The 18656-nt window shown below is 38.3% G+C and overlaps 1 protein-coding gene across 16 annotated transcripts in view; it reads right to left on the bottom strand.

Moving 5' to 3' along the window:
* LMO7 (LIM domain 7) overlaps positions 1-18656 on the bottom strand; it is a 226137-nt gene that overhangs the window by 22476 nt on the left and 185005 nt on the right. For 15 of the 16 annotated variants that reach the window (XM_059684846.1, XM_059684847.1, XM_059684845.1 and 12 more), the window contains 6 exons: positions 17028-17145; positions 14833-14975; positions 13106-13538; positions 10965-11273; positions 1529-1643; positions 355-516 (listed from right to left, as the gene is read on the bottom strand). In XM_059684846.1, the coding sequence (XP_059540829.1) occupies positions 355-516; positions 1529-1643; positions 10965-11273; positions 13106-13538; positions 14833-14975; positions 17028-17145 (1280 nt within the window). The remainder of the gene's footprint in view (positions 1-354; positions 517-1528; positions 1644-10964; positions 11274-13105; positions 13539-14832; positions 14976-17027; positions 17146-18656) is intronic. The other variant, XM_059684851.1, reaches the window with a different exon arrangement.

Genomic DNA, 18656 nt, shown 5'->3' with positions numbered 1-18656 from the left:
CATGACTCCCCAATGCAGATACAATTACAATAGCCTTCAAAAAACATGAGATATTTGAACGAATTTTTAAAAAACAATAATCTTCAGTTGATATATGCATTCAAAGTCAGCCAAGCATATAAGTCAGTCACTAAATAATGTAGAATTCAGTAAATTTGCTAGTGAAAAGTTTTCAGACAGACTATTCAAGGAAGTATTACTCATGATTTGTCTTGACATAACCAAAAAAATATCTTTAAGCAAAAAATTCAAAAAACTAAAAGAAAAAATTGTTATTGAAGCAAATTGTTATAACCACTTGCCAAAGACCAGTTCCCAATTTAAAAAGCCAGACACGATGATAAACCAACTCACCAGACTTTCCATACCGCCTAATATCCATTACTAGGTTTCCAGTTTCTTGAGCATTAGCCATGGCTTCTTCCCACTCTTTTGTGTCCTTATATGAAAACTTGGTATTGTTGATGGCAATAATTTCATCATCTACCTGTAGCTGAGAAAATTCTGCTGGGCTACCTAAATAGAGCAAAATAAACAACCAATTTAAAAATTAAAGGTCCTACAGCCATTGATTATTTAAATTAAAGAATAAATGACTTTTTAACCTCAACTAACCATTTCTCATAATTTTTTAGGTGAAAAGGAGTCACAAAATTTCTTAGTTATCAAACATTTGAGTATCAACAACACACAAAGCACCAGAGGCATATTTTATTATATAGTATATGTCATCTTCATTAACATTTAAAGGACAAATGATAAGTTCATCTGTTCAAAAAAAATTTTTATTAACCTCCTAAGAAAAGAGAAAATGTTTATTTTAAAAATTTAAATGTGTAATAAACTGCATTTTAGTTGAGCTTCCAAATCCATATGTATTTTGGAACAGAAGAAAAGAGGGCCACTTAAAACTGATGAAAATTACTACTTACCATTATCTCATTGGAGAAGTCTAGAAATTTCAAAGGAAAAGCAATTTAGCATGCAATTTTATGTAGTTAAAATATGCAAATGAGGAACTCCTCTTAAATACCATAGTTTCCTTTTTATTTTTAGGCCCTGTGGTAAGAGTTCAGGGCTTGACTTGGCATAGTCCTGGGTGGGGGTGGGGCAATCCTTTTGTAAAAGTCCCTGAGCATCCTGAGGTCTCCATAGGCCCTAGCTGTATTAGGACGCTCAGAAAACACCATTTAATTATACAGCACAGAGAGATCTACCACATACACAGATGATTGGGTTCTATTAGCATTTTCAAATATTAAGCCTAACATTTTGACAAATAAATTCTGTAAAAGTCACAAAAATAAGACTCTTCAAAACTACAATTAGTTAGGCAAGGAGAACAAACAACATGTAGTTTGTAACTCAACTATCAGTCTCAGGGAAGAGGATGTATCTTCTCGTTTTACTGCTGCATTTTCCACATGTGTGCTCTCCTGTATCAAATAAACCAGTGTCTGGGGGTTGGGGGGACAGCATAGGGTAGCAAAGGAGAAGAAATTTCAGTAAAGCAAAATCTATAAATTACCTGCTTCCACTGATGCTATGAAGATCCCGGAAATATCCCATTTTACTGTAAACCCAAAGTCAAGGCTGTTCCCAGGCGTCTGGTTTATGCTGATTCTCATATCACTGAACTGATCCTGAAAACAAACATGAAACGGTGTGATCAGGTGTCCCTGGCACCCACGTGGAGGAAAGTCTATCCATGAAAGAAGGGAGGCTGCAGGCAAGGGACACTTCAATTATTTCATGATCAACTGGGAGCTTCATTCTTTTTCCTGTGTTTGGAAAAACTTTCATTTATATAAATATTACCAAGTTTATTATTTTTCTTCTAAATTAGGGGAAATTTATATCAACAGATGTTTTTCTTCACATTAATATAATAAATCAGTTGGCCATTGATAAAGCTTATGCTTTTGCTCACCATATAATTGGGTCTAATGTAAAGACTATTTGTTTATACCCAGGAATGCAGTTGAGAGAGAAAATGTGTGTGTGTGTGTGTGTGTGTGTGTGTGTGTGTAATGGAATATTCTTAAGTCCTGAGAAAAGGAACATTCTGCCGTTTGCAACAACATGGATGAATGAACCTGAGTGTACGGTGCTAAGTGAGATAAGTCATGCAGAGAAAGACAAGTACTGTATGATACCATGTATGTGTAAAATATAAAAACACCCAACTTGTAAAAATAGAAAATGGTGTTTACCAGGAGATGGAGTTGGGAAGGATAGGACAGATGTCGTTAAGGGTACGCACTTACACAAAGTCATTAATAAGCCCTAGAGATATAATGCACAGTAAAGTGAACATAGACAACATATTGTATTAAAATCATCACACTTGTTAGAGAATAGAACTTAATGATTCTAACCTCTAAAGAGAAAGAGTAATTATGTAATGTGATAGAGGTGCTAATTAACACTACATTTATATAGATATAAATGTATCAAATTAACATGTGGTACACATTAAATTTACAGTGTTATGTCAAATTCAATAAAATGTCAGTTTTGAAAATGCAAACAAATATGTAAATAATTTATTTTGAAAATGTCATTATGCTTATAAAAAAAAAACTTCCAACATTGAATTTAGCTGAATCATTTCAAGGGGTTTACAGACACATAATTCAGCGACCAGCAGCATGCTTATCTAGGACAGGTACCACCCCTAAAGAGCATTTGAAATTTGGCAGGGCATTTCTGCTTGCCCCACTGCCACATGAAGACAGAGCTGCTAGACAGCTGCAAGATGCTGAACTATGTGATCTCTGAGGAACCATCAGTAAGATGCCAAAACACCCACTCTGAGACACCCTGAGCTGTAGGCCACCACTTCCTTGAAGTGACATTAGCTCAATAGCCACTTCGACAATAGACAGAATTTTATTTCTGTGTCCATCATTATACTACACAGCAACAAATTCTAAGTTGCACAGACTTTCTTAAAGCCATCTTCTAAAACAAACATTTTAAGTTTTACAGTATCCTATGCCTGTGGAAATTTAACTATACTTCATCATTTGTTTTGGGTACACAGCAGACATGAAGTTTAGCATAATGAGTTTTCTGGACTAGTGTTTTAGTTCTTTGATTCATAATCTTAAAGAACTTAGACTTAAGAGTTTAAGATATATATTAAAGCCACTGTATTTTCCAGAAAAATACCTACAACTTCTCCATTATAATTTGGCAGTTAAACTGAAACTTAGGTCCTACTGAGCAATTGCTAAAGCCTTATGTTTAATTTTTTTTAACCTCTAAAACAGGTTTAAAATCCAAGTGACAATATTCTGAGAAAAAATTTCTCATTATCTAAGAATTAGAAGGAAGACAGTAAATAAAGGATTGAGAGCATATTATGTAATATGGGCACAAAAGTTAGGTGCTATAACAATACTCACTTATTCATTTGCTCAACATTCATTATTGTACATCTTATTCTGTATATGACACAGTGCTTAGCATGCTAGGAAATACAGATGGATTAGGCATGGCTCTTGCTCTTGAGAAATAATTACTGACTCTTCAACAGTGGGTACGGAATTTTTTAAGAAAAAGTTTGTCACCAATAACATAAAAAGATTTCATCAGAAAGCTTGTAAAGCAGTTCAAATGTGGGAACTCAGATGCAGCTAGTGAGAACACTCATTAATAATCAGCCTAAACACCAATCCCCAGAATAAAACTCTGCTATGAATAGACAAAATTACTGGTTAGTTCTACTCCTTAACTAAAACCACCATACACTTAGAGATGACTCAACAAAAATAATTGGTCATCTTCACCATTCTTACCCTCCCAAATTCCAACTTAAACCCAATTAAAATGCAGAATCTATTGCTATATAAGGGCAGAGAGGCAAATGATAGGTTAGATATTCAAGGCACTAACTGAGGTTTTTATCATGAAGAATAAAAGACAGGATGGAGACTTAATAAATAGTCTCAAACTACATAAAGAACACTTTGTGGGAGACAGCAAGTGAATATTATCATTTTCTGGCAAATATAGGACAAAAGTGAACAAGTTTAAGCCACAGACCGAAGTCTCCCAATTATATTAGACTAGAAGAATTATCTCACAAAGGGCTGCTCTTACCTTGGAAATAAATCTCTACTTGAACATATTCAACAAAAGGGCAGATCACCACCTCCCCGGAAGTTAACAGAGGACAGCCCCACTGTGGCTACACCTGGCAGACTGTTGTGTGTGGATCCTTGGGACTGTACACAGGCAAAGAAGAAGAACGAACCACCTGGACAACTACAGTCCATTCTGTCAATAACCAGGTGACCTCAGGCATGTCACTGCGCCTGACAGAGCCTTCTCTCTCACAAATACATTGATTTTCAAGTTTTTGTTTTTTAAAACCCTATTTTCAAGTGAAATCCTGATGCATAGCATGTCCCTTGGAAAGCAATTCATAGAAAGGATTAAAGTGGGTGGTTATAGTTTCAGGTTAGGGGCCTCAGAGCCCCACCTGCATGGCCTCCTCATGGCAATCCCTCAAGCAGCTCTGTGGAGGTCAAGGTTATTAAACTAGGTTATCCCTGAGACTTCTTACAGGGCAATAAAGCTATAATTATAGTCAAGCATAAACTATTCAGCAATGATTTCACTTAGAATTTCTACTTCCATGTTTTTCTCTGCATGATGCATGTCACATGAGTATTCTACAAAGGATCCATGCTTCAGAAGATAATGGAGAATTACCTTTTGAATTGGATGGAACTATGAATATAAATTATGGGGGGGAAATCTAGATTCTTGATGGCTGACAAACTACTATCCCAAGTAGTTTAAGTACTCTATGCCAAGAACGGTAAAATATAGTTATTAACATATCAGCACTTAAAAATGAAAATAATTTCCTTCAAATCAGGTATAATTTGAACAGAAATATATACTGGAAACTGTGATTTTTAAACAAAAACATGATGATCTGGAGTAGTAATAATAATATTTATTTTTATGAGATCTAGTGAACTAAGATTCTCATATATCACCACAGATGGGAATTAATGAAAAACAGGGTCAATCTTTCAAAATAACAAGAGTTATTCTCCCCAACTTTTCCAATTAGATAAATGTTTACTTAAGGGAAGCTACTTAAATTGATAAAATTAAACACTAAAAGTAGATTCAGACTATAAAGTGAGAAATGCCAGAGGACATCAATAATCTTGGGTTTCTGTACACATGGCATTTGCGTGTCTTTTTTTTCCAGGGTCTAAGGTGAGCCTTCAAATCATGGATCTGATCCGGCACTGGACTAACCTCCTTCACCAACGAGACTGTATACCTCCTTCCTCCACTTCCCCATTCCAAAGACTCAGGGCACTTCCAGCTCTGCCACTTACTCAACCCTTTCCAAGCTTATCTCCTACACGCCCCACACTGGGGATCAAGCCCACAACCTGAGCATGTGCCCTGACTGGGAATCAAACCCTGACTCCTGGTTCATGGTTCAATGCTCAACCTCTGAGCCACACTGCTGGACACCAACAACTATTTTTGCTTCTAGGAAATAGTCTTCCAAGTCATCCATTATTTCACTTTGTCTTGCCTTTCTCCTCCATCTCTCTGGACACATCAGTTTCATTAGTGTTCTTCTCTCCATTTTCATTTTGTTGTTCCCTCCGTAGTCCCCCATCTTTGTGACTACAGGCTTTCCAGAGTAACCTCCTTCACTGCTATATCTTCAGCTACTAACTAAACCCAACATTTCCAAAACTACATTCATTAGCTTCCTCCCCTCACCTGCTCTTCCACCTCTTGTTTTTTATATATTGGTTAATTACATCACTATCTAACCAGATGCCTATGTTAGAGACACCAGCTTCTTTCTGGGGCTCTTCCTCTTTTCTTCTCCTAACTGCCCCCCCGTCCCAACTCCACTCAATGATCCTCACCTGCACTATCCACCACACACACATGCATTTAATAGTGTGGTCAAGTCCACAATCCATAATTCCACCTGGAGCCACCCCGTCCTTCCATCTTCCTTCAGGTTATCGTCTTAGTTTGGTGTCCCCTCTACACTACTGTGGTCGCCTCCCAATAGGCCTCCAGTTTACTTTTCCCCATCTTCCACACAGCTGCCAGAACTTGAGTAAAGAACATGGCAATTCTTATATTACACCTTATTTAAATGCGCAGAGCTCCTTACTGTCTACTGCAGTGATGGCGAACCTTTTGAGCTTGGCGTGTCAGCATTTTGAAAAACCCTAACTTAACTCTGGTGCCATGTCACATATAGAAATTTTTTGATATTTGCAACCATAGTAAAACAAAGACTTATATTTCTGGTATTTATTTTATATATTTAAATGCCATTTAACAAAGAAAAATCAACCAAAAAAATGAGTGTGCGTGTCACCTCTGACACGCATGTCCTAGGTTCGCCATCACTGGACTCTACTGGGTAGATTTTAAACTCTACAATTCAGAAATAATTCAGCTCTGATACATATATACCTTTCTCAAAACAATCTTAAGAACTATTTTATCTTTATAAACCAGAAGGTATTTCCGTCCCTGTGGGCTCCAAAATTGTAAAGACAGGGCAAAGTTAAAATAAGTCAACATTTGGTGTTTTTCCTTAAGGCAGTTCTCAAATTTGAGCCTGTCATATTTCATAAACATTAAGGTCAGGGAAATCATAATTGTGGCCTGATCATTTAACTGGCCTGGAGCATGAATATAACTTTCAAATCTAAAGAATTTCACTGGTAATAATGTGGATGATACCACCTACTTTGCAAGGTTATTGAGAGGAACAAATGAAACATTTAAAAGGTGCCAAGGCAGGTGGTTGATGCTTAGTAATTACCTTCTTTTTCCCATGGAAACAATGTTGTCCATTACATATATGCTGGTTAAGCAATTAGAGAAAAATCCTATTAACACTCACAAACATAGCTATGAAGCCAACAGCACTCACAGCATTCAGCAAATACAGATCCAGGCACTGTGGCAATAGCGAGCAAGAACGGCTTGTTTCCTGCCTTCACACAAAGTCAGCTCTAGTGAAGGTGACAAGCAAATAAAATGCATGGTAGAAGCTGTGATAAGAGAAGCCCTGGGTGTTATTAAAAGGGGCATTTAATAGGCTCGGGGGTAAGGAAATGGACATGTAAAAAGCTTCCTTCCTGCCCTAACCGGTTTGGCTCAGTGGACAGAGCGTCGGCCTGCAGACTCAAAGGTCCTGGGTTCGATTTTGGTCAAGGGCATGTACCTTGGTTGCGGGCACATCCCCAGTAGGGGGTGTGCAGGAGGCAGCTGATCGATGTTTCTCTCTCATCAATGTTTCTAACTCTCTATCTCTCTCCCTTCCTCTCTGCAAAAAATCAATAAAATATATTTTTTTTAAATCTTCTTTCATTCCATACCTATCATCCTACATCTGGGTACTGATTTAAAATAAAAAAAAATCTGGGGAACAGATTCCAAAATGTGGGCTTGGATGGGATTTGAGAATTCAGGGCTCTGACTGGACAAAATAACGTGAAAACGTGTAGGTAACACCAATTTGGGGGGAAAAATGAAAGCCACATCTGTGGGAGGTTTGAAGAGGATGAAGGACTCTCTCCCCTTGCTCAGGGTCACCCCCAGAATTGTCCCAGCAGCCTGGACTGGCAATGGAAGCAGGCGACGGAGCAACACAAAAAGAGAAATAGGGAGAAAAGGAACAGAGAGGACATAAACCCCAGAGCTCAGCAAAGGAGATAGGAAAGAAACCCCTGTAGGCAGGAAATAAGGTCATATTAATTTCTTCCCTTCATTATGCCTTTTCTTTTTTATGGCATAAACCCACAATTCTGTGATAGGTTCCTAACCAGTCTCTGCCCCAGACTTCATTTCCTTAAAATAGTTCTATGCAACATCACAGTGCTTACGTTCCTAAAACACCCATTAACCTTAAAATTCCCACATTAAAGATCCTATAAGGACCTAAGTTACCTGCTGGATCAAGTTTATACTTCAGTCTAGTAATCAGGGCCATAAATGCAAATAAAGTCAGTAAACACTTCCAACACTGTGCAAAGGCTATGGAGGGTATAAAGAATACCAGTGACGAGACACAGTGAATGCATGGAACAGGAAGAATTCAGCAGATGAAGCTTTCAAGGGTGGAAAATTCAATTCCGACTTGGGGAAGAAGATATTTGTATTCGCAAAGGAAATGACCCTCCTGGGCTGAAAAGAACAGGAGGACTTCTTTAAAAGACAGAAATGGGTGAAATAAACAATTTCAAATGAGGTGACAATAAAAACAAATATTTGATGTGTTCAAGAAAAAGGAAGCAGTCTCATTTGGTTAGGTCACCTACTTCCTTTCTCTTTCCCACAACATAGTGTGCTATAGGTAGGTAGCTTGAGTCAGACCGCCTGGGTTCAAATCCTGACACCACCACTCAGTACCTTGCACGGCCTTGGGCAAGTACTATGCTCACTCCGTGCCTCAATTTCCACAACTATAAAGCAGTGATCCCAAGGTCACTGAGGACTAACTAAGATAATGCCCTGAGACACCTGGGGTTGGCACATGGTAATCCCTCAATAAACAGCTGCTAACTGCAGTACTAAAGGAGTTTGAGATCAGTGACGAGGGACCTCAATACTCCCCCTGAATGCCCTGAACTTCACTGCACAGATCACTGAGGCTTTGCAGCTGAGAGATTAGTCCAACCTGGCACCACACGGGTGCCTCCGATGCCAGCCTCTGTGGAATGCACAAACACACATGACTATTTACAAAGCATCTGCATTAGTGGGGACAGGCCTGAACTTCCACTGAAGCAGGGAGAGAAAAATATAACATCAAGGAAGATTCTGGAAGAAGAAAGAAAAGGACATTACTAGCAAAAGTGCAAGTAAAGAACAAGAATGAAGGCCCGAAGAACAGCTATAAAACTACCAAGACATCAAGTTCAGCCACGCACTATGCTTTTATTTTTCCATTCTCTGAACTTCTGGAATTATAGTTTGGCCAAGAGCTTGGAGGAGTGTTCCATATGCCTTGACATATTAATGACCAACTGTTTTAGGCCTTCACAATGTTTTCCCCAAGGCAGTGAGCCCCATTTCAGTGACAAGGGCAGGGGGATGCTACATAAGCTACTTTCCTCAGAGCGCAGAAGTGACACACCAGGCATCTTGGTGATGGGCAAGTGGCCATATGACACATACCTATGTTCAAGAATTCTAATGGTCCCACTTGTTAAATGAAGCCTAATTTTGCTTGGGAGAAGATCATTTCAAGTTTGGTGACAAAGAAGCCTAAACCCATTAAGGGTGAAACCTGACACCATGCCATGTTAATTCAGGTTCCTCTGACCTGCACTAACCTGGACACACCCACTCACCACACTTAGCCTCTTTTTCTTAATCCGTGGATGCAGCTAGTCAACTGTCGCCCTGAGGGAGTTGGGTGCACCTAGCGCCAACACACTAATCAGGCTGCTTGTTTGGATTTGCTGTTTGAAAGGGGGAGGCTTACATGCAAGTCCATAAAACAAAAGACACCTGGCTGCTGTTTCTATTATTCATCTACTAGTACCTTATGTTCCCCAAGTATAACACAGGCTATTGTTCTCATCTGAAACTCATAATGCTAATTAATATTTCCAATTCTTTAAAAATGAAGTTAAACACCTGAAACTGATACAAAATTTCATTAAATGTAAACTGTAATTGAAAAATAAAATTTTAAAAATAGAACAAAATAAAAATAAAAAGTTATAAAAGTAACTTACAAGTAATGATTTTAGCAAGCTGCAAAAATTTCTTTTAGATATAGGTTTGTAAATATGCATGGGAAAAGCTGAAAGAAATATACCTAAATACTAACAAAGGTTACCCATTAATGATGGAATTACTTTCCTGCATTTCCAAATTTATGCAACTACATAGTACTTTATAACCAGAAGAAAAAGCTTAAAGCTGGAAAACTTTATAGAACTAATAAAAATCCAATATACCAAATAAATATGTTATTTCGAATTATTTCACATGAAGTCACTTCATGAATATAACTTAGGCCAAGTTGTATACTTCATGTTGTACCTTGGAAGACAAATAGGAAGGAACCAGAGAAATCTACACTAAGCTAAAGAACCACAAAAACTCCTCCATGCAAAGAGATTAATATATTAAAGTGCTTACGAAGGGTTTTTTTTCTAAAAGAGAAAAGCTTGATCCAGACAACCAATAGCTATATAGCCTGCATGTAAAACATACTAAAAGAACAGTCATTACTTAATAATTCCGTTGTCATCTTTGGGGATTTGAAGAAGGAAAAACTACAAATACCTTTAGTCATTCTTCATCTGATGGTATATTTGTTTGGATTCCAAATGTTAAGGAACACAATTGTCATACTATAACTAAACCTCAATATTACCATTAGGAGACAGTGAGTGGTTCAAAATTCTAGACTTTCTAAAGTATAAATGAGCATTGAAAGTCACTAGAAGGTTAATATGATAGAGGAAGAAATGCCATGTCCCTAGAGGCCCGTACCTCTCGTGTGCACCAATTTCTCCTTGAGGTCAGTTAATGTCCCTGAAAAGGGGCCTTTATTACCCATTTATCTATTAGACCTGCATCTAAAGCTTCCTGAGCGAGTCCTGCACCTGAATCCAGGACTGCTGTGCAGCGTAAAGGCAGCAGCTGCTGAAATGGGCGGTAGAACTAACACCCAGATAAACCCCAAGGAGACTGGCCAATGGTCTCAATACACCCAAGTCACAGGGTCATCTGAATCCATAAACTCAGAGTTGAAAGAGACCTACTTCCTCCCAGATCTGCTCAAAATAAATGCAATCTCACATTCCACATTATCAGCCCACGTAACCAATTACAACGCCTAGAAACATGGGCTAGAGGTATGGGTTCCAGTTTAAATACTTGTGTTTCTGAGCCTGGATGATTAAACGCCTTCCCAAACTCACCTTTGATCGTGACACCTCTGTCTGTGGTGAGCTTCTCCCTTCTCCAAGATCAGACATTGAATTGGGGCCAGATACTGAAGACCAGGTAGCATTAGAAGTGGCAGCCCAGTCCTGGGAGAGAGATGAGAAGGGGGGTGTAGGAGAGGGCAACCTCATCACACCCTCTCCTGATGTCACTGCCTCTTTTTCACCAAAGGAGCTGGAAGCCAGCTGGCTTGGGTCAGATTTTTGCACAGAGGTGCTGACCGAACTGTACTGAGTTCTCTTAACGCCTTCTACATCTCCATTATACTTCCAAACGTCATCCATCTAAATAGGAAACATCATTTTAAACTTGGTATTGTTAGATTTCTGTTTTAAAATGTGTACAGTAATATTTTAGTAAAAATTACTAAAAGCTTGGAGCACATTCTTTCATACCAGCGTAGGAGGAGGAGGTGTTGTTTTCATAAGTGTTTATATTATAAACAGACCTCTAAAATTTGCTTTGCTCATTTACATTAGTCCAGGTCAGTAGATAGAACTCTACTCTTTTTAACTGTTGAATACTCTGTAGTATGGGTATCTACAATTTATTTATGTGACATGCATTCAAAGCTGTTCAAAGTTTTCTGTAACTTCCAAAAACATTGCAACAGATACCCATATATCTTTATAATCAGAATATTCTTATAGCACAGATTTCCAAAGGTGGACTTGCTAGACCACCGGATATTTATATATAAATATAAATTATATATAATATCTTTTAAAAATTATAGCAAAGCAATGTATAAAAACGTCTGTTTCACCTGGCCAGTATGGTTCAGTGGTTTAGCATCAACCCATGCACCAGGAGTTCACTGGTTCGATTCCCAGTCAGGACACATGCCTGGGGTTTGGACTTGATCCCCAGAGGTGGTGTGCAGGAAGTAGCAGATTGATGTTTCTCTCTCATCAATGTTTCTAACTCTCCCTTCTCCCTCTCCCTCCCTTTCCCTCTAAAAATCAATAAGAATATTTTTTTTAAAAAAAAGAATGTTTGTTTTTCTGTATCCTTGACAACACTAGACATTTTGAATCTGATGAATGAAAAGTTGTACACCTCATGCTTGTTCTAATGAGGTTGAACATGCACCTGAGTCCTTTATGTTATCAACCATTTAAATCCCCTCTCTCTTGAATTGGCTATTCATTTCTATACCCATTTTCCTACTGATTTATCTTTTCCCTACCAATCTGTAGGGCCATTTTAAACCTTAGGGATATTGACCCTATATTTATAATACATTCTACTAATATCTTTCCAAGTCTATAAATTATCTCTTGACTATGATAAAAATGTCTGTCACATAAATTTAATTTTTGTGTTGTCAAATTAAGATAATGATCAGGAGTTCTTCCTGACTATTTAGACAAGTTTTCCTCACTTCAATTTTTTTTAAATCATATTTTTTCTCCTTTAGATTTTAAGATTCCACATTGGCAGAGAAAAAAGAAACTTGAATATTGATAGTAAGAAGTGAATTGCTTCCTTTTACATAATGAAACTTAGTAAACCTACTTTCAAGTTTGTGATACTGCTTTATTCTCAGGGCAAATGATACCATGTTTTTAAAAATACTAATAGGAATAAATATGCAATTTTTGAACATAAGATACATTTTAATAACTACACTCAAACATATCAAGTTCTAATGAAGTAGAAAATGGGGGGAAATAAACATTTGTACATAAGAACTGAAAATATTTATGTCAAACCATATGAAACTGCTGTTTTGTAAGTCTAAAAGAACTGACAACTGGCAACTTCATATAGTTCAATCTAATACTTTACAAAAGCTATACCTGAGAAAATTTGATGTTAAAAAATAAATTCTCTGCCTTAGAATGTAGCTTATTCATTCTTCAAAATGTATCAGTTCTCTTTTCTTTTTTTTTTTCCATTGAATTTAAAACTTAATCAATTCTGCATCACTGCTATATTTTAAGCATTAAGTAGCATTAAATATCTATGGGATCTACATTGGCTAAAATAAAAATTGCGTTATATATGTTATGTACGTTTTACATATTAAATATACATAACTCAAACTTCTGCACAAGCACACCAACAGTTTGCTCATGAGAATAGAGTATATGAACTGAGAACACGTTTTTACCGTGTAGGATCTCGGGAGCGATGAGATTCCCCTTGAGTGAGAGCCAAAAGGTCTCGGTGTGACCACAGATGTCAACCTAGCTGTATCAGTTTTCTGGTAACTTCTGGGGAGAGAAGCTGAAACTCGAGTCGACTCCATTTGTGTAGTCAGTGAACGCTGGGAAGACAAAGAGGCTGGGTGTTGTTCTTCCGTGGGGCTTTTCGAGGGAAGCCGAATTTCAGCTGGTAGAGGGGCCTCTCTTTTCACAACAGTTGTAGAATCTTGTTTAGGAATTTCTGTAGGAAAAGTTGTTCCTTTCTCTTCTACTCTCTCACCCTGGTGACTTGCTTCTGACATAGTTAGTGTCAGGGGAAGCTTGTCTTCATTCAATACATCATCAGAAGAATATATTCTACTCCTCGATGTAATTGTAGACGTCTCGTTTCGGGATTCCCTTAGCAGAAACACACCATAGCCGCAAAGTTATGCATTTGGCATTCAAAGGTTGGGAGACAGATCTCATTTTGGTAATTAGCATACAAAATGAGCTGGGAATAATGTGCAATATAGTACTAACTTCACACAATGTGCAATATAATACTAACAGAATATGAGGATAAATACATCCAGTTGTTTTATGCCACACTAAGAAATATTGTAAGAGCTCGACTTTTCAGAGAGGCTCTCAAATATTTCACAGAGATTTTTTTTTTAAGTTGTAAAGATAAATAAGGAAATGAAATTTTAATAAGGAATTATTCACCAAACTTGTATCCACAAGTTTGTAACTCTTCCAAAATTGACACACTATACATATAACTGCCTGACAACCAATTTGAACCCTCCAAAGATGTAGATTCCTTATCAGCCCTGTATTTCCTGTACATGATTTACAATAATTTAGTAAAAATAAAAGACTGCAAAAGACACAGACTTCCATTAAGTTCAAGTTATTACCTAGTTTCATACAGTTTCATAGAATTTGCACAGACAGTTATTACAGATTAAAAGTCACCATTCATACGTATGGAGAAAATGATGAAATAGCCTCATCTCTAGCATTTAGTAAGGAGTGCCTCTGAAGCTGACAGTTGCATTTAAGTGAATGAAACTGTGTTTGCAGTTGGCTTCTGGGGCATAAAGGAGCTTTGTGTAATTTCACCTGACAGCACATTTCCTTTTCGACATTCTCCTTAAAGCATATTTGCCGTTTCCCTGAGCTGTACATATCCCAAGGTTTCACAGAGTAACTGCTCTAACAGGAAATTTTAATTTGACCTTTATTCTGTTATGTTTCAATGCAAAAATAAACCCTCACGATTTCTTTTTATATAGTCTTCCTTTAAAATATAATGTTAATTGTACCACTGAAACATGAAAAATAACTTATATTTTATACAATTTAGTTGAGTGTGAGAGCTGGTTTTATTTGACTATTCCATTCCTAAATTCATTTTAAAAGGAGAAAAAATAGTTCCTTTTCTGTGCCAAATATAGCCAACACCACCCAATTCTGCATATGAATACTCAATGTAAAATGAAGAAATAATGTATATCTATTTAGTACAAATTTCTTTTGTCAATCCAAGCCACTATTTATCATAGCAATACTTTGCTTTTTCACAGCTAAGCAAAATGCCGAACGTTTCATTGCATATTTGGTTATAGTTTAATCACCCTGCACATGCATAAAATGTCCATTTCTAACCCTGATCTCTCTGACCAGGAGATCTATCCAGCCTATTTACCTGTCCTGCAGCATTTCCTTAAATGTCTTAGAGCTTTTCTCAGATTTCTCCAGTGCCTGCTTTTCAATTTCTTCCCTCTCTTCTTTTTTCTTCTGCAAGTCTGAAGTGTAGCTTTTTCGACGATCTTTCCATTTTGCAAGGTCCTAACAGAAGAAAATCACATCAGCACAGGCGTACCTGAATTGCTACACACACTTTCTAGCAGAGCAAGCATGCCAGCGGATCCCATTACATCGCTGAAACTATTCACTCCCACTTGATGCCAAGGTGCCCTAATTTTGCTTTTTATAGCCAGCGTTTCTGTACCAAGCCTGTATCTCATGTGTCTGCCTAAAAAACCTGACCTAATAAGATAGACCCCATTTTTGTTTTCCTGCCTCGTTGCCCATTTCACAAAGAATGCTAAATGCTTGTAATTAGGTGCCAGGTCAGAAAGAGCAGGAACTGTTTCAAGTTCATTTTCATCTCACTCCAAGAATCTGGCTGCTGTATGAAATGGCATGTCTTCACCAGTAAAACTGGAAAAGAAGATGACTATTAAATGGTTAAGTGTGGGTGCACACGGGGTCTTCCATTGAATGAACCCTGAGCTCAGTCCCCGCTTGGAGGCAAAGGGTGAATAAACACAGATAAATCTGATGTGCTCCCCCCTCCCAGGAACTCTCAGCCTAGAAGGGGAAGACAGGCATGTAAATAAAAATTCAGCAATGAGTGCGATAGGGTTGCTGAGAGAGTCGGGGTCCAAAGGAGAGCATGGCCTACCTCAGGCAGGGGTTTCAAAAGGCTTTACTGGGGAGGCCAGCCTCGAGTACTGACTTCTTCAGAGTGGAAAGACTTTACATAAGGACAGGGCAATAAGGAAGATCAAACAGAACAAGGGGACACCTGTTCCCATATTCCTAGGAAGGGAAGTCTCTCCCAGCCAGGTGAACCCAGGACAATCAACCTAGTTCACCTTGACATTCACCCTGGAAGTCTAAGCTGGTTCTGACACCCAGGGTTTCGAGGCATTTTCAGTGGTACAACCTTTTCTATGTCTCCCAAACAGAGAAGTCCCATACTAAGACCTGCTAGTCATTCCAGCCCAAGTAGGAGCCTCTCCAAGTTCTCAGACTAAATGGAATCTCACCCCTAGGACGTGCAACGTTAAGTTTGGTTTAAACCCTCTGGGAGCAGACCAAGCTACTCTGCTTTAAAAACAGCCTGAAACCTATATGAACTATTTGCAGAAAGAGCAAAAACAGTGTGCATTTCGTCCTACAGGATCACAAGCATGCATTTTTATCTCACCTAACTTAATTGATAACTCCTCAATACTTACTATTTTCACACCCAAACAGTTACCATGTATGTTGGCAAAATGACATTGAATTCCTGTTTCCTGACAATTAAACTGAGTCCCCCAACTCAAAGAGGCACTGGAATTTTGAAATGTGGCCACAGCAGGGGGTTTCTCCTTCATGAATTAGACCTTAATTCCTTTGAAAAATTAAGATTTACTCTCTCTGGGCCTTTTGTTCATGCTACCACTCAACTCTATCACCATAAAGATGTCCTCAAACATCTTTGGGTTTGCTTTCTATAGCTTATCATACTTATACACTGCTTTGGTTTATAACAATTACCCCTTTCAAAATAGGCCAAGCTCCTTTCTGTAGGAACAAAACTATGACAGTTCTGTGAAAACACCTAACTTTGATTCAGATTATATGATTACATTTTCAACCAAACTATTTCTTCTTAAATCTCCTCTACTAACTCTAAGAACCAGTTCATCTCTCCATGCTGATGCCCAGACTCTACTGAGCCCCTGCCCCTTTGCTTCCCAGACCCTGAGCAAAGCTTCTTCCTTTCACAAGCATCAGTCCCACCCGAATTCAACTACCAACGCACGTCAACAAGTTAGCAACACTGCCAGGAAGGAGCTTCTCCTATAGGAGAATTCAGAGAATATTAGAAGATAAACAGCCTGTTGCGTTTTGCACAATGGCCTTTAAAATATACAACAGTAATGGACCAAGAAGGTTTGAAAATCTTCTTAAAGGAAGATGGTCACATTTTCTACAAGCCTGAATTCTTTTATAGCAAGGAAAATCACCTCTTGAGTACACTGACTTGCTTTGCAGGGAAGCAAAGAAAAGTCAAACCCACACACCTGCCCAGTCTTCCCATCTCCCAATACAAAGCATACTCACATCCTGCCATTTCTGATCTTGCTCTTTTAATTGGGATTTCATCTTCTGCATCTCCTCGTAACGCAGCTGCCGCAGGTTCTGAACATCCTCGGCGCTGACATCGCTCATGGACTTGCTCCTACAACAAAAATACCCGCGGTAACCAAGGTTCACATGACTGGATGTAGAGTTAAAACTGGGAGGTTGGGCTTAGACTTGGAAATTCCATCTAAATTTCTGCCGTACTACCTAGATGCTTTAGAGATAATATCACAGAAATAGCACTACAGAGATAAATGGTGTTTTTCCAAAACGCAGAAACAAGAGCCTTGCATGCAACTTAAGTGTGAATTCTTTCACAAAATGGCTAAATGAAACCTCCTAAGTCTGAAAAAAAAAATCCAGTGCTCATATTTAGAGTGATCTCTGCATAAAAGAATTGTTTCAGAAAAAAAGTAATTATTATTAGTCACTAGAATCATTTGTCTTTTTCTATCTCTCCCCAAGATAATCTTTTAAGGTTTGGCTGCCTTTTCTGGACACTTATTAAATAATTTAATGATTACCTGATATTTTCTCCTCAAGTTCAATAGCATGAATAAGTGTGCTGCCTTTTCTCAAAGATTGTATACCACCTGCCCACCACTGCACTGGACTTGTTCTCAAAGCACCACAGGTAGTTTCTAATACCCAGTTATAAGATAGCCTCCATAACTTTCTTTTTATTAAGGCAGCTCTCATGTCTTCCATGGGTGCCCCCTGCCATGAGGATGCACTGAGAGTTAGCTCTCACAGAGCTCAATCTAGAGTAGAAACCAATGAACAAAGTTGGGTGTCGGACACAAGGCACATGTGTGCTACATACATGCACCCATAAAAAGTTGGGGTAAACTGCCCCCAGAGATGGTGAAACTGAGGGGGGAAAAAGAGTGGAGTCAGGTTTAATATTGAATAGCAGGTAGGAATGAGTGAAGAGAGAGAGAGACAGAGCTACCTTTATTCATTTAAGTAACACAACACCTCCTTCTTGGGCCCCTAAACTTTGCCTTCCCCTAGATCTTGCCATCACCACATTACTTAGCTCAGGAATTCAATTATAATCTATATAAATGACTCCCAAATCCACAGACAAGGACTAGTCCTCTCCTTAGACTCAATTCTAATTGCTCATTAAATAAATATCTCTGCATGGACATTCCCTAACCATCTAAATTGTAAAAGGACCAAATGAAATAATATCAAAAAGGATTCTGTAAACAGTAACGCACTAAACACATGGTTATTGTTAATGTAGCCAAACTCAATTCTGTCCACAACCCTGCTTTTCCTACTATAGCTGTTAGTAGTGTTACCTGCCCTCCAATCGTCCACATCTGAAACCAAAGAACCATTTTTCACCTTTGCCTCTCCCTTCTCCTTACTTTCAATTAGTTATCAAGTCCTCTTACTCAGTCTCTCTTTCTTTCCATTTCTATTGCCAACACCCTAGATCAGAGCACAGTCAACTCTTAACTAGACTTTTTAAAAAGCTTCTTAAATTATCACCCAGTCTCCAGATCCCATGATGGTCTTTCCTGAACTGTTCCCTCCACTCAAAAGCCCTTCCCCAGTATATATGCCTTTTCAAATGCCCCTCTGTCCTCAGGAATC

This window comes from Myotis daubentonii, chromosome 2, assembly GCF_963259705.1.
Source record: "Myotis daubentonii chromosome 2, mMyoDau2.1, whole genome shotgun sequence".
In the NCBI taxonomy this organism is placed as follows: domain Eukaryota; kingdom Metazoa; phylum Chordata; class Mammalia; order Chiroptera; family Vespertilionidae; genus Myotis; species Myotis daubentonii.
The sequence above is the reverse complement of the archived record's forward strand: the minus strand, read 5'-3'. Positions and strand labels throughout refer to the sequence as shown.